Source organism: Lissotriton helveticus, chromosome 12 (genome assembly GCF_964261635.1).
Source record: "Lissotriton helveticus chromosome 12, aLisHel1.1, whole genome shotgun sequence".
Classification (NCBI taxonomy): Eukaryota; Metazoa; Chordata; class Amphibia; order Caudata; family Salamandridae; genus Lissotriton; species Lissotriton helveticus.
Genome location: NC_136073.1, coordinates 674,254,610 through 674,271,483, shown reverse-complemented (window position 1 = coordinate 674,271,483; position 16,874 = coordinate 674,254,610). Strand labels below are relative to the sequence as shown.

General features: G+C 48.0%; 1 protein-coding gene across 2 annotated transcripts in view; it reads left to right on the top strand.

Annotated features, from left to right (window-relative positions):
* NUTF2 (nuclear transport factor 2) overlaps window positions 1-16,874 on the top strand; it is a 206,753-nt gene that overhangs the window by 45,918 nt on the left and 143,961 nt on the right. For both annotated transcript variants that reach the window (XM_078668478.1, XM_078668477.1), the window contains exon 2: window positions 58-182. In XM_078668478.1, the coding sequence (XP_078524604.1) occupies window positions 84-182 (99 nt within the window). In that variant the 5' untranslated portion in view covers window positions 58-83. The remainder of the gene's footprint in view (window positions 1-57; window positions 183-16,874) is intronic.

Below are 16,874 nucleotides of genomic sequence, written 5' to 3'. Positions count from 1 at the left end.
TATGTTATGTTGAACAGTGTGCCTGATATTAATTTAGCTCTTTTGCTGATTTTGCAGTTTCTGGTAACAAATTACACCTCATAATGGGAGAGAAGCCGATATGGGAGCAGATTGGAGCAGGTTTCGTTCAACATTATTTTCAAATGTTTGACAGAGACAGGTGCCAGTTAGGACCATTATATGTAAGTACCTCACACTGAAGGGGACTCTATTAATTCTACAAATTTGTCAGCACTTGTAATGTGTTCGTTTTAACTCCAGGAAGGTGTGGGACTGCAAATCATGATCACGTTTTTCCGTGATTGGTGTTTTTTCTGCTCTCCGTAGCTTTGGTCTAGTCTACTTCTCTGCTTTATGGTTTAACAAGTTTTACCCTGTCGGGTAGTGACAAAAGATCTAGTAAAACTGTTATGGTACGACATGAGTGGCCTGCAGAATCAGTGAGTTGCATCAGTTTGGCTAAGAGGATCCACAATATCTCCCTGCATCCTGTTTTAATTCTTGTTTTCTTTTGTCATTGCATAGCTGAGTTGTATTACTCAGAAGTCAACCTTTGCAGAGTATGTGAATTCAGAGTCCTTTTTCAGTTCTGCGGCTTGGAAGTCAGTTTATCTAGCTTAATCTGTGGCTGACCTCTCTAGTACTCTTTAGCAGGACTTTGATGTGTTTAGTCTTTTTGCTACTTATTAAAGTATAGACCAGTACTTCGTGTTTCCAACAAGGCAAACAATTTCTTGTAGCCCCAGAGCATTGCCTGTTGATCATTGTTTCGTTAATCCATTCTCTTCACTGGTACGAAATTCTATATTCACACACGATATGTCAATGCATGTAAAGCACATTTTGTTAAATGTCGCTGAAAGCTTGTTAGGCTTTTTGTAAATGATATCGTGACTGGATGCTCAGGACAGCAAAAAAGATTGAGGTTTTCAGAGACCCACTTACCTCAAGAGCCACTCTGGCCTCATTGCACCATGTGAGCACAAAGTTGACCATGTAGTTGTGTTCAGTCTACATCTTGTGATCTTAGTCGGCTGCCCTCTGTTCGCAAAGTTTGTTCCTAACTCAGTTTCAACGGTTTGTGTTTTTTCATGCTTATTTGCTGAAGTTCATCAGGCTATGAGTTTTGAGAAGAGGGATCATGACTCCTCAGTTGTACAATCCTTTCATTGGCTTACAGTGCTGGCCAGAATCCATTTCAAATGTCTTTCCGTCCTCAATAGATGCGTGCATGGGTTAGAGCAAAGTAGTCTTTAACGGGGAATAGGAAAAGTAGCTTTTGATCAACAAAACTCTGACTCCTGGAGGGAGGAGGATTAATTTTGATAAAAGTACTCCACTATAGGTAGTCTTTGAATTAGGGGTTTGAGGTGCCTGACTTTGGAATTGCATTCCTCCTCCAACCTCCACCATTTCAACAGTGTTAGACTTGACTCTAATCTATCTTTTCGACTATGACTTATGTCCTTCCTTTTCTAAACCAAGGCAACCTTTACAAAGCAAATCAGTGCTCTTAATGAATCCTGAATTATTGTGCTATGTTGATGCCTTTACCCTTTTAATCTGGCTTTGCATGGGACTTCTACACAAAATGTGAATGTTTAATAGCATATGGTCTGCGTTCATTCTGCATACTGATCATCAGCCAGTGGTCCCCAGGATTACACAGGGACACACCTCAGGTTGGTTTGCAGCATAGGAACTGTGCAGCAAACCACAGCCCAGTGGTCTAGGGCAGTGGTTCATAACCTGTGGTCCAAGGACCCCTGGGGGTCCACAAGACCTCAGGGGATCTGTGACTGTTTTATCAAATGTAATAATATTGAAAATTACAAGTTAGAATTAAGAAAGCATAAGAACAATTGATAATATGAATTTTGTTTTCTCAATATTTAATTGTAACTTAAAAAAAATATTTACATGTTTGGGCATTTGTTTGGTGCATGCTCGTTTTTATATTTTTCTGTATTGTTATGAGGTTTAAATCATAGGAATTGCCTAGGTTGGGGGTCCACGGCTTCCAATAATGACTCAGTGGGGTTCTCGAATTCCAGTAATGATTCAGGTGTGATCCACAGAAGTCAAAAGGTTAAGATGCGCTAGTGTAGAGTTCAGATTGGTGGCTAGCACATTAATTTGTTGCTTTTCTCTACCCTTTTTTGTTCTCTTGCCTACTCTTCATTTCACTGTTCTATTGTTAAATGTTTTTTGTCCCATAACTGTCTCCACTGTTATATCTTCATCTTTTTTTTTTTTTATTCTAGTCTAATCCATCCTCCTTCATGTCTCATCATTAATCCCTTATCTGTTATTTCATCCACCTATTTGTTTCTCTCTGAAGAAACCGCTTCTCTAAAAAGTAGTATGAAGTCAGTATGAATAGTCTTGGCTTAACAACTTGTCTCAAATCCTGCCTTTACTGAAGGTGGCCAGGATTCAGAAATCTTTCATTCTCATTGACCATTCGCGAAAACTAATGTTTTTATTATACACACTGTCCTGGGCCCACCACAAGTTGCAGAACTGAGGTTTGAAATTTCAAGCCCGCAGGGCATTATGGCACACTCCCTCTGGAGCGTGAACACTTAAATGAGTAGCTCTCCCGCTATGCTGGGAAGAGCCATTGCCTTTCCTTTCTTGCCACATGGCCCTGTGCTTTTATTATTGGCTTTGGGAGTGTAAGATCCCACCCAGGCACCCCGAATGCTATACTTGGTTGGGGGCAGCTCTGGGAGCTCAACCTGGACTGCCCGAGCCGGCTCCCCCGCACGGTCCACCTCGGACTGTGATGCGGGAGCTGGCGCACTCCTATTCCCTGCTCGCTTCTGCGGGCAGGCAAGCGTGCACGCAGTGGGGGCTTCTTGCTTCCTCCACAAGCACGGGGAGCAGGGACAGGCCTGCCACTTCCTAGGGAGGAGAGCAGTAAGGCACAACACCGGCACTGCTTCTTGTGGTGCCTGGAGTTGAGGGGGTCTCGGGCCCCTGACTTCCCCCGTGCGTGGCACTCCCTGTGGTGCTGAGGGTCCAGAGTTGGGGATCCCAGGTCCCTGCAATAAAAATCCCACTCCGGGGTTGGGTTGGCTCTGGGGAGTTTGCCCCATGCACACCCTTTACCAGGAAAGAAAATGATGTAGTTAATCTTTACCCCCCCCCCCCCCCCCACCCCCCTCACAGAATGCATAGTTGGGGGGCTTGCCAAAATTGAGGGACTTGTTCCTGGAAGGCAAATTCCTTCAAACATGCGAATATCATGGATGAAGGGGATTTGCTGCACTAGATACCTGTATGTATTACCATCTCCTGGCATTATGTAAAGCAATCTACCTATCCTTCCTACAAGATCTGAAAGCTTGCAATGCCCTGTCCTTAATGAACACTCGCCCTTATGTAAACACATTGTCATTAACTTTACACCACCATGCAAACAGAAGTCTTGGTCCTTCGTGGGGCTAGGCTGAGTTGGAAGACTGATTTGTGTTGCAACATCTTGGATAAACATTTGGCAGTATTACTGTAGCCAGATTGTATCATTGTTCCCTAAAGGCAGTCTGACTCACTTAAAATTCATTACTAGACATATTGTACACCCCTTACGTCCTTTAAAGCCAACCATTGTTGGAAGCAAGTTGTCTGCAATGCCGGACACCCAACACTGATTTTATACACCTGGCTTAATGCTGCAATAGGGAACATTTGGGGTAAACTTTTTGAACATATTTCAGCCATGACAAAGGTCAACGTGACACCATCGCATAGGTTGGCCATTTTGGAATTCATCATTCAGATACCATAGTGTGTGCGATGACTCGCATCAATAGTTAAAAATTTTTTTTTATTGTCCATAAGAATAATAGCCTGTGTCTCGGGCAGAAGCGGAGCGTGGCTGGCTGACTTAGTTTAGTGCAACAGTTTGAAATATGCTATTCCACACTCCCTTCAGCTGGTGGACCCATAAACATTTGGTAGACTTGCCCATTTAGTGTGACTGACTGGTCACTGCCCTGGGCAACATCTCCTTAGGATTTCAGGGGTGGGCTGGATGTGTGGAAGTTATGCAACACAATGAAACTGTATGCTAGGCACAGTGGTAGACTCGGTGCCTGCTCGATTACGGTACGTTTTGTCTTGCTGTCAGAAGTATGTGCTATATTCTGTAATATTTCTCGAACCATTTAAGTTTTCCTCTGTAATGTGGCTATTATTTGCCTGTAGCATGCCAGTAAAACATTACCTCAAGTGGTTGGTCATTAATGTAATTAAATTAAAAAAATTGATGTGATTTCTTGGCATGGCAAGCTGTTGTGTTGACCTTTTTTGGGAAGCAAAATAAAAATAAAGTTTGCAAGGCTGAGTGTTGGGGATTGATAGTTCAAATCTGGCAGAGATGTTCCTCCTACTGTGCTCTTGCCCAATTCTTGCACATCCTCCCACTCATTTTTATTTTTTCCTACTCGTTCGAAGCAAAGAAGTAGGGTTGTGCACTTGTTTAAGTAAAGGTGTGTTTAAACTCTAAGAAACGTTTAGGTTTCCATTTACATTTCAAACTTGTATATTGTGCAAATCTTGGGTGGCTGGCGGGTTTGTAGTCCGGATTTCCCATCTTTCTCAAAATGGTGAAAGTGGGTATGTAGGGTGGGGGGTATATTTCCAGCAGGACCTTCAAATGTCACCCTTTCTTGATACCCACATTTGAGACCTGTTTGGCGCTGTCACTGAGGAGCTGCAGGCACTGCCCTTTCCAGAAAGCAGGGGTCTAACGCAACCCTGCCTGGTTTATTGGCCACAGGTGTTTTGGGGTTCTTGAAGAGTCTTATTGTAATTGACGGGTATTTACTCTGTTATCTATTTGTCAAGACATTCTGTATTTCTTGAGAGGCTCTGCAGATTAGTTCAACTCTACCCTTAGAATTGATCATGGCACACATACACACACCAGTTCAGATGTGCCTTAAATGGCTCTTTTGGTGCTCACAGCAAAAACACGTCTTCTAGATAGAACCTAAAAAAATCTTGTATTAGGCCAATGAATTGGGCAAGAGCACAGTAGTAGGAACGTCTCTGCCAGATTCGAGCAATCAATCCCCAACACTCAGCCTTGCACAAACTTTATTTTTATTTTGCTTCCCAAAAAAAGGTCAACACAACAGCTTGCCATGCCAAGAAATCACATCAATTTGTTTGATTTAATTACATTAATGAACAACCACTTGAGGTAATGTTTTACTGGCATGCTACAGGCAAATAGCCACGTTACAGAGGAAAACTTAAATGGTTAGAGAAATATTACAGAATATAGTTAATAATTCTGACAGCAAGACAAAATGTAACCGAGCAGGCACCTAGTCTACCACTGTGCCTAGCACCTGTGTCATATTTGTGCCCGTTTCCTTAATCCATTTATTCTGAATTACTTCTAACGATTTTTTCAAAATCATTCTGAGTCTTGAAACGAATGTGCCCATTGACCACAATATTTCTTGAAGCACTAGCCCTGCTGCCAGATCCCGAACCTGTTGGCCCCTGAGCTGAGCAAAATAGATAAGAAGACATTGGTGGGCAGTTTCCAAGGCCTCCATCGTCCCGGGACCGGGGTGATTCTTCCGCATATTGCAAGCGTCGGGCGCCCCTCCCCTGGGAGGAGGGCGGTGGGCTACTCGTCGCACTCGTCCCCCGACTGCGAGGTGGACCTCTTCCCTGTGGCTCGTGGAGACGAGGGACACCACCGCACATCACACGAAAGCCCGGGACTTGTCCGCTCCCCCACTGGGGTAACCACCCTCCGGAGTGTATAGTGGAGACCGCTCGGGGGGCCGTGGAGACACGCACCGAGCACCGTTGTGCACGGCGTGCAGGCTGGAGTGTTCCGAGACATCCAGGCGGCTGACTGAACTGGGGGATCTACTAGCAGTGGCAGGAAGCACGCGACACCCAACCCAGGCTTCCATCGTTGGAGGGAGCTGGCTGCCCGGGCATACCGGTGAGTGCCAGGTGTGAGGAAAAAAAAGGCACCTTTCATCTCCCCCTGTTCCCGCCCAGTGGATGCCGTCTGACACGGCACACAGCAAAACCATCCACACGTACTAGTGGAGACACCGGGCTGGACACCTCTAACCCTGAAGCGGACCGCATCAACTCCTGGGCTTTGAGGGAATTCCCCGGACGCACACACGCATCGGACCACGCCACGCCGCTCATGTCTGGGGAACGCAAGACAAGGGCCGGTACTGGCGGCGCACAGGTGAAGGTGAAGATGGCGAAAGCGGCCGAGCAAGACCAGACTGCCTCCAAATTGGACACGATGCTGGCGGCGATGGAGCGACTGGAGGAGTCAATGCAGCTGACCCGCACCTCCCTGGAAACAAAGATCAATAGTGTAGCCATAGACCTAACGCACTTGCTCGCTGACCACAGGAAGCTGTCGGAGTGCACCTCTACCCTGGAGGCCACCATAGCCGATATTGCGCTCAAGGTCACACAGACGGACAGGCATGTTCAGGATCTCCTCAACCGAGTGGAATTCCTGGAGGACCGCGCGGAGGATGCGGAAGGAAGGGCGAGGAGAAACCACGTCCGCGTTGTAGGATTGCCGGAACGATGGGAGGGTAGGGAGCCTGAGCTGCACATGGAGCGCTGGCTCACAGACCTTCTGCCTGAGGGCACCCTCTCTCAACACTTTGTGGTGGAACAGGCCCACAGAGTGCTGACTCGGCCCCCCCCAGTGGGCTCCAACCCGAGACCCATGCTCATCCGCATCCTGAACTACCGCGACGCCATCCTGCGAAAGTCTAGAAAACTGCCGGACATAAAGGTCGAGAATGCCAGGATCATGCTGTTCCCCGACTACACACTCCAGGTGCAGCGCCAACGACACTCTTTCCTAGCAGTGAAACGGAGGCTCTGCCAATTATCTCTAAAATACTCTTTATCTTCCCGGCCCGCCTGCGTGTGGTGGCCCAGGACAAGACACACTTCTTCAACACCCCCGAGGCAGTTGAGGCCTGGCTGAACTCGGGTGTTGTGTGAATAAAAATTCCTAGGCAGTTTAAGTATAGGCAAACAAGTGATAGAAAATGACAGCGGAGAAAGAAAAATCAAGAAAAATTATATAAAAACAACCATAATTTTAATGAACACAGTTAAAAATCATACAGTTTACTAACTTTCAAAAACCGTATGATGACAAAACAATAATTAAAAACCATACACTTCATACAAAAATATTTAGTCATAAAATAAGGACACCCCGGCAACTTAATATCGTTGGTGTCCAGGAACAGTGGCGAATGAAACTCGACAGGAATTTTTATATAGCGCAAATCACCGAGCGGTTTCTAAGCGCTTGCTTAGGGAACCCGTCCTGGTATTCCCCTGTGAGATATCCCTGACAGGGTATCCGCAAGGTGAAAGCCAGGCATCCCGCCGCGAGGGGCCGTTGTGGAGATTAAGCAAGCTATTGCCCAGAGTCGCAGAGTGTGAACCTGTGAATCGAGTAGGCACCGGAGCGAGAATTGTCGAGTCCATGGACATTTTAGGACTCAAGACCCCGCCGAGCCGGGAATTGAACCCTGGTCCCGGGCTGACCTCTGCTTCCAGGTCTGCCTCCTCTAACCAGTGAGCCACACTTCTCGACGCGCGTTTCGGCGTAGGCAACGCCTTCTCCAGGAGCCACACGGTATAATTTTTGAGAAGAGTCACAGGACTTTTAAAGATGTAATCAATTTGAATCCAAGAGTCAAAGCAAACCAATGACCGGAGCAGATACAATTCTGATTGATACCGCCTGTCACCTGCTAGATGTAGGTTCCACTTTCTCGGCAGATATTAGGTATAGATCTTTGATAAAATGTATCTTAGACAGCAACTTCCTATTCGTTGTATTCACAATGATCTCAACAGATTTGTTAGGGTCTTCGAACACCAATAAATATCGCAAGTTGATTCCTTAAAATGCAAAGCTGTATCTTCTGCAAGAACGGTTAATAAAAATACATGGTTGTTCTTAACAAACGCAAAGTTGTCGTTTGAGGCCTCCTCGAATCAATCAGGCTTCTAAATGAGGGGCAGGAGCAGGATAATGCTCAAAATGCAGCAGAGTCACGGCGTCTCCGTCCGTGAGGAAAACGGTAATCCGGACTCTGGTGTTGACACGGAACCCCGTGCGACGACATTGACATCCGCCCCTCGGCGCACCCAGGGACCCCGACGCAGGCGGAGATCCTCGTCAATGAAAAGGACACGGACGGAGACTGAGGTGGGCCCTCCGGCCGAAATCGTCCACAGTTTGAGTCCCTCCGGATGGTAGCGGATTTCAGTGGTTCACTGGATGCAGACCCCACCTTGGAGACCAGCCCCCGCGAGATCCTCAGCGACGACTAACATATTTATGGACTGCCGGACTCACAAGTTTCAATGGAACTGCCAGACGTCACCCCACAAACAGCCGACCTCATTCATTGAAGTTGGCCCAGGACACTTAGTGCTCCAAGCTTGTTTCCGAGGTGTTTTGCAGCTATCTGAGACCCTGCTCCCGCCGGTCATCTTCTGGACACTGGTGGGGCTCTCCTGGCCCTGAGAGGCGCTCTGATCTGGTTGGAGTGGCATAGCGAGTGTTGACCCGGGAGTCGGGGTGCGGGACACGCATGGGCCCGGCCTCCTGACTGAGGGGCGGAGTGGCGGGGGCGGCACTGCCCCTGGAGGGGAGTGCAATGTTGGGGATCGCTCTGGGACGCTACCGGGCTGCGGGGTGCCATACCACAAAAGACCCGTGACTCCTTATCGGAAGAATGCCCCCCCTCCCTGAACTTACGGTTTCACCGGCTCTCTAGAACGTTTGGGCGACATGTTCTGCTGTCGACCTTTTGGCATTGTATTTTTTTATCACCTGTTTTTAGTGTTGGTTGTAACTTTTTTCCTCCCCCATACTTTCCCAACATATTGCAGATGTTTGCGCAGGTCCTTTAAAGATCATTGTGGATGTTTGGCCTACCAGGATGCGGTGCTGGCTGCCGGCGGGGGGCGGGCGGGGGGGAGTGACGGGGGTTTGAATATACTATGTCAGTGATTCAACTGTGCACATGGAACGTGCGCGGAATGCATACGGCGTCTCGCCATTACCAGATATACTCATATCTCAAACGACATCACGTACAAATAGCGCTCTTACAAGAAACCCATTTGACGGGCCCAGAGACGCAAACACTATGCCGTAGATGAAGGGGGCAGTTATATGCCACTGGCTATTCGGCCTATGCGAGGGGGGTGTTGATCTGGGTGCGCCCTGGGGTCCCTTTTGCGCTTTCTCACTGCAGGGTGGACACGGAAGGCAGATATGTAGTGATTCATGGTAAATTGGATGGACAACTAATCGTCCTCGCAATCCTTTAAGCCCCCAACACTGAGCAGGGAAACTTCTTTACGCGGCTGTCGTCAGTGCTGGCACCCTGGCATGGAGTTTCATTATATTTAGGGGGCGACTACAACTGTGTTTTGGACATTGGCCTGGACCGGTCATTCCCTCCTTTGGCCAGTGCACCAACAAGTGGGGCAATGAGGGCACTCACGGACTGGGCGGCGCATTGGGACTTACATGACGCCTGGCGGAGCCGTAACCCGAACACTAGAGTATACTCTTACTATTCAGGTGCTCACACGCTACATGTCAGGCTATACCGATATATGCTAACAAGCGACCTGCTCCCTCAAGTCACAGACACTCACTACCTGGGCTGTACCCACTCTGATCACAACCCCCACATTTTAGACCTATCTTCGGAGCGCCCACACCTGCCAGTACCCACCTGGAGGCTCCAACCTGATGTGCTGCTGGATGCTCCATTCTGAGACGCGCTCTCGACACGCCTCTTGCCATATTTTGAGGAGGGCAATCATACTGCCTCTACTCCGCAATTGGAGTGGGACGCATTTAAAGTAGTCACAAGGGGCCACTGTCTGGGTATTCAGGCAGGTATGCGGAAACAAATAGAGGGGGAATCGACACGCGTTGAATCTGATCTGTTAGGCGGAGAGCATGAGGCAGTGGAGGGGGATGACGAGCCGCTGTTAGCGGCCAGGGAGCGACACACACAATTACTTGACAGGCTAAGAAATCTGAATTATGCTGCCCACTCTGCACGCACCCATCACCTTGGGGATAAACCAGGTAAATTGCTGTTGTGGTTAATCAGGCAAGACACCCAGACCGCTCCAGTGACGTCCATCTGCACTAATCGAGGTGACGTTGTGTACACACAGAGAGCTATTCATGAAGCCTTTGCGGCACACTACGGGGATCTCTATCGATCTCGCCTGCAGGTATCCACTGCTGATATCGTAGCATATTTATCTGCCCTACACCTGCCGGCGATAGATGACGCGCAACACGACGAATTGGGTGCGCCGCTAACGTCAGAGGAACTCCGAACAGTCATTTATTCCGTCTCCAACGCCAAGTCCCCGTGGCCCGACTGACCACCCGCGGAGTTTTAGAAGGCCTATTCTGTTATCCTAATTCCGGAATTGCTGCGCGTATTTGAAGCGGCAATCGCCGATTCTGCTCTCCCGCCCACACTGAATGAAGTAAACCTGATATCTCTTCTGAAGCCAGGCAGGGATGAGACTCGAATGGGCTCGTACAGGCCGTTGGCCCTCCTCAATACTGACTATAAGATCCTGGCCTCCACGTTGGCCCAGCGATTGGCCCCCTAAGTGCCTGCCCTTGTCCATGCTGACCAAAACGGTTTTATACCGACCCGTAGTACATCATATAATATCAGACGGCTATTTCGGGTGCGGAGTCTAGCCGTAACCCGATGGCCTCACTCAGGATGTCTGATACTCGACCTCGAGAAGGCATTCGACTCTGTGGAATGTCCCTACCTGGTGTCGGTGCTACAGAAATTAGACTTGGGTGAGGACTTTCTTCAGATGGTGGAACTTCTGTACCAGAGGCCCATAGTGCGGGTTCGCACGGGCAGGCTACTCTCGGACCGATACGGGTGTGCAGGGGTACAAGGCAGGGGTGCCCCCTATCCCCTCTAATTTTCGCTCTAATGATGGAGCCTCTGGCGGCACAGCTCCGAGCCTCCAGTGCAGATTGGGGCATCCCCCTGGCCGACGGGATACACGCGGTGTCGTTATATGCTGATGATCTATTGCTCTACATCAGAGACCTGACTCACTTCCCACCGGTGCTGACTGACATATTCCGCACTTTTGGTAAGATGTCGGGACTCAAGGTCAATTGGGCAAAGTCTGGGGTGTACTCATTCGATGTTGCCACACCGGAATGTGCAATCTCAGTTGTAGACGAGCAGCTTGTCTGGTACCCAACCACTTTCCGCTATCTAGGGGTACACATGTATCTGGACCCCACTGATGTTTTAGAAGAAAATCTAATAAGGGCGATTTCATCACTCAGGGCGCAGGTGACCTTCTGGAACTCTCTCCCTCTGAATGTCCCGAGCCGTATCACTCTGACGAAAATGATAGCATTACCCAAGCTAATGTACTTCTATGCTAACCTCCCGGTCTATGTCCCCACCCGCATATTTCGGAAACTGGAGACATAAATCAGAAGCCTGATCTGGAACAAGGGAAGGCCCAGGGTAGGCCCAGGGTAGCCCTAGCGACGCTTTACGCATCAACGGAGTCTGGAGGTCTTGCGGTCCCCAATCAGGAGCTCTACTACTTAGCCGCACAGCTACAATGGGTGACCTATTGGCTAAGCGGAAAAAACCTGGGAGACACGACCACAGGCACTACGGTCATGACGGTCGCACAGGTTCATGCATTATTTCATCCGTTAGCCAACACCCGCTGCCCAGCACAGATACATTTGGCGGTAGCGCGGGGGTGTTATATGAGAAGCCTGAAACTTACGGGCTCCACGAAGCCGTACGCTCCAAACCTGCCGCTATTGGTGACGCCCTGGGAGCATGGTGCCCTCACGGAAACGTCCCTGAGTAGTTGGACGCTGGCTGAGCTGGATACTGTGGGGGCCCTGTTTGCAGAGGGTACCCTGATCCCATTCGAGACACTGGTCGCAGACACGGGACTACCGGCGGGACAGTTCCTAACATGCTATACTCGTACGTACGCTAAAACAGGCCTGGGGCGACCTAGCTGAAGAACAACCGATCCACTTACTAATACAATACCTACACGTGATGGGGAATGGATCCCATGTGGTACACTGGCTGGCACAGGCCCTACACACACATACAGTTTTCTTCCTAGCGCTTGCGTGACAAGTGGACAGATGACAGGGGCTGAGCATGGACCAATAAAGAATGGGCGGTGATATTAGCCGGCGCACTTAACATCCCACGTAATTCCCGCTTCAAAATCATCCAATACTACATCATACACTGTGCATACTTATCCCCGGACAAGATAAACCGTTATTTTGGGCTCACCACGTCTGCATGTCCGAAGTGCGGGCTGGTAGATGCGGGTTTCTTACACATGCTTTGGTCCTGCCTTTCCCTACAAGACTACTGGAAAGCGGTATCGACCTCCCTGGCTGCGGGGGTAGGAGGTGGGTTACAGCACACATGGGAGACATGCCTGCTGGGTTTTTACAAACGGACTAAAGACTAAAGTCCCCGCCAGATTTTGGGACCTTGGCTTAATAACAGCGAAAATACTCATCACTAAGCGTTGGAAGAACAGTGATCCCCCCCAGGCGACACACTGGCGTAACTCCTTTGATAACGGGGCCAGAGCAGAGAGCGTAGCCTTACACAGGGAGGAAACAGCGGGACTTCGCGTGCACCCTATAGCTCAGGCCTGGGACGACACCCTGGCCGCCTTTCACCGGGCGTGCCTTCAGGGAGGCATCATTTAGGCGTACTTCCCTTTTGATCACATTCCAGGCCGTGGTGTTTTCACTAGAGGCTGTCCAATATAGTGATCCTGCGTTTGACTCTCAAAGAGAGGGTAGATCCTATCGGAGCATACGCAATGGGCCCCCCTGTCGCAGCCCGATGGACACGATATCCCCGGCACCAGAGCGGAGGCCATGGCAGCTCCCTCTTGCTCCCCCATCGCGCCCCCACTCCAGTTCTACATTTCCCTCTTCCGCCCCTATAGGGTCCCCCCCCCTTGCTTCACCCCCCCCCCCCCACCCCGGGGCTGCCGCATCCCACATTGGACATTTCATACCAAGGACAGCGTAGCACATGCATCCCCCCCTCACCTATGCTCCTTTTCCTTTGAATTGGTTTTATTTATGTTACCAGTTCCTATTTTATAAGTTACTGTTCTATGTTTCATATTATGAGCGCGATGTGCTGAATATCGAAGGACACATGCATCCCTCTGGGCCTACCCTAATGACCACAGATGCGGATTTGCCTGTGTTGACACAGTAGCCCCAAAGGACGATCGCGCCTTCCCGGGGAACGTGGTGGGATGCACACTTTAGAGGCGTGGACATTGACAATCAACACGCATGCCCGGACACACCGCGATGTTTTGCATGTCTCGAGTTTCTCTTGCATTATGCACCCTGTAAATGTGATGGCACTCATTTGTCGAAATGTAATTGTTTTCATTTGGTTGATGTGTTCCTCACTGTTCCCAAGTGTTACCAATTATTCCTGGACTATTAGTTTCTTGGAACATGTGCCTTACACCGGATGCTTAACCTGCAGGAGATGTTCGGCAAGTAAGGCTGACATAGAGAACTATTGTTGTTTGCATATATAACTCTGTATACTCACGGTTTAACAATTTATTTTTTCCTTCTTTTATTTACTCTTCGCATATTATGGGGACAAACCAAGTTTAATCTATAAGAATTATTGCTTTGTCACGCAATCTCAAATAAGAGCTGCAAAAAAAGATATTCAAACAAAAAATCAGTCTGAGGGCTTTAGATCCTTTTTACAGAGCTTACAGAAGTGCTGTAGAAAAATGGATTCAATGTGTTGACTGTATGTGGCCAGTCTTCTCGAATTAGGGTCTCTGATGATTTTGATGACCTTGTTCTGCTTTTTACAAACTCTGGAATGCCAGTCTAAAAGTTTCCCTCTGAATTCCCCCTCTTCATAAAGATGTTGTCCAGATGTTTTGGACATTTATTACTTCCTTTTATAACAGAAAATTATGTATTTGCCGTTTATCAGTATCCCTAGCTAAACAGTACTTGGAGCAGCCTGATACAAGCAGATTGCCCTTAGCTAATTGGGAGGCATCTAATTTAAGATTGGACTGGAAAGCAACTATTTCCCCCTCTCATAGTTATTTTACAAGGTTCCCAGATTTTTACTGATGAAGCTAATTTATTTTCATCAAACACCCAGGTTCTACAGGCAGCTTTCTTCATTAAAAGATCTTTTTGCCTACAACACCCTATTTAGAGACCATCTGCAAGAAGGACTGAATGTGGATTGAAGAAAAATCTCTTAAAAATCACAGTGTGGTCAGAAAGGCAATTTGACATATTAGAAGCTATATAGTTCAAGGGGTTTGCTGCTCGTCAGGGATCAATTGCTCATGTTCCTTCTTTAGTCTAGCAAACTCTGACAGCTTTTGGTTTCCTTTGTGATTTAGTAGGTTTACTTTGATTTAGTTCTATAGACTAGATACATTTAGGGGCAGATTACGATCTCTGTCGGAAAGCCTCTGACTGAGAGAGTCTGTTTCACTTGCACTACCTAATTATTATTTCTGTGGTCAGAAGTGAAACCGGACTGTCATTCCAGCTGGCTACCAACGGGCTTAAGGATCAATCAATCATGGATTTGTAGAGCGCACTACTCACTCGTAAGGGTCTTAATGCACTGGGGGAAGGGGGATGCGGGCAGCTCCGGTCATCCGAAGAGCCAGGTCTAGAGGATGTTCCTCAATGTTTGCAGTGTGGGGCTTCGTCTGATGCTGAGGGGGAGTTTGTTCTAGGTCTTGGACGCGATGTAGGAGGAGGATTTGCCACCCTTTCTGGCTCTGTGGATGCGCGGGTTTTCGGCCAAGTCTAGGTCAGTTGAGTGGAAGTTTCTCTAGTGGGAGTAGAAGGAGACTCTTTTGTTGAGGTATTGGGGTCCGGTGTGTGGAGGGCTTTGTAGCCTTGTGTGAGCAGCTTGAATGTAGCACTCTTTTCGACGGGGAGCTAGTGGAGGTCTCTGAGGTGCTGGGCGATGTGGTCTTTTCGTTGGATGCAGAGGACGAGTCTGGCTACGGCATTCTGGACGGCCTGGAGGTCGTGAAGTAGAGATTTGTTGATTCTGTAGGCCGGTCAGAGCCCGGCCCGTAATCCATATGGACGGCGTTTTATGCTGTCCGTATTACGTTCCTCTCCTTCCGGCAGGCTTTCCATGCCGGGCTTTCCGACATGGAAAGCCTGTCGGAGATTGAGTTTTGGGGTCCCTAGCAGGGGCCTTCTCGGTTTGCAGCCCCTGGTTGCGAACCGAGGGGGCACCTATGGTGCTTCTTTTTGATCCCTGCACCGGGTGGCGGGTACTCTGAGGTGCCTGCCACCCTGTGTAGGTATGAACACAACCTCTCAATTCTCTATAGGCGCTTGTTACGTTTGTAGCATATTTTCCCATAGGGTAAATGTGAGTATCCGACCATACCATGTGTGGTCACATTGTAATTAGCCAGTTGGGGCTGCCAACTGGAGGTCGTTTGGTCCCGTTCCCGCAACAGTACCAAACATCGTATTTAGCTTCTTTGCATCTCCACCAATCATATGTTTTGTGTAGCCTACTGAAGTGTTAAATTGTAGATATCCTGAGGGCTATACAATGTTGGACGATAAAATGAAACCAGAGCAAAAGAAAGTTGACTCATTGTATTTCTACAATGACTCACCTCTCTAAGTGATCACATGCTGTTTTAATTATACTACCTAAACTTTCCTGCTGGCAAGGATTAAAACTGCTCTCAAGGCAGCAGAAGTAGAAGATCACAACAACCGAAAGAGGGTCCAGTTAAATTGTTTTGCCTGTAATTTCTTCATATGGGTCTCCTGTAGGAACGCCAGCGTGACCTTTTCCTTGGCTAGCCAACCTGATGCTGCTCTCCGTTGTCATAGTTATTTACCCAGTTAACATTCAAAGAAATTACCCTAGGCCTTATTTAAGATATGCACTTAAAATTACTTGTGACTTAAGAAACTAGTCAAATGCCTTGTACTGCTAATCTCAGTTAACTAACCTAGATCTCAGAGAACCAAAATGGGAAGAAAGTTTAATGCTTCATTAACAGAGAAATATTTTGATTTGTTTTTTACTTGTTACCCTTCCAGGTAGCAGTCTAACCCGCCCTCAGTCATTCCCTTCACCCACATCTGGTTGCCTCCTAAAGCTCGCCCTCATACCCTGCTTTTCTTGCCAAATGCAACATAACACAGCATACTTTTTAAAAAAAACTTTATTTGTCATTTTCAAAACAAATTAAACAATAAGGATACAGTACGGCCATAACAGCGGAGGGACACCAAAAGGCACCCACATCGTAATTAAAGAAATAGCAGTTTTCCCATGCATTACATAATGAACATCATCCAACTGAATTAAATTATAGAGGGAGCATACATGAAGCATCAGAATATATATTGGCGTTGTATTGTAGTGTTCAAATTCGCCATATGCAGGGGTAAGCCATAGCACTCATCAGCAAGTCAAATCAATATACATGTATATTGCATTCAGCACCATCTTCCTAACCCACACCTGTTGGAACTATCTGGCTATCCACTTGAGCCTGCCCGGCAGCTGTGATCTTAGCAATGTAAGAGCGGTAGGGTCCCCAAATGTCAACAGGGCGGGAAGGAGCAGGAATCTGCACCGAGTACTCCACACTATTCACATTACAATATGCCATGCTCCGGGGCCATGATTTCAGACTAGGGGATCTTTTCGCACCCCAAAGCA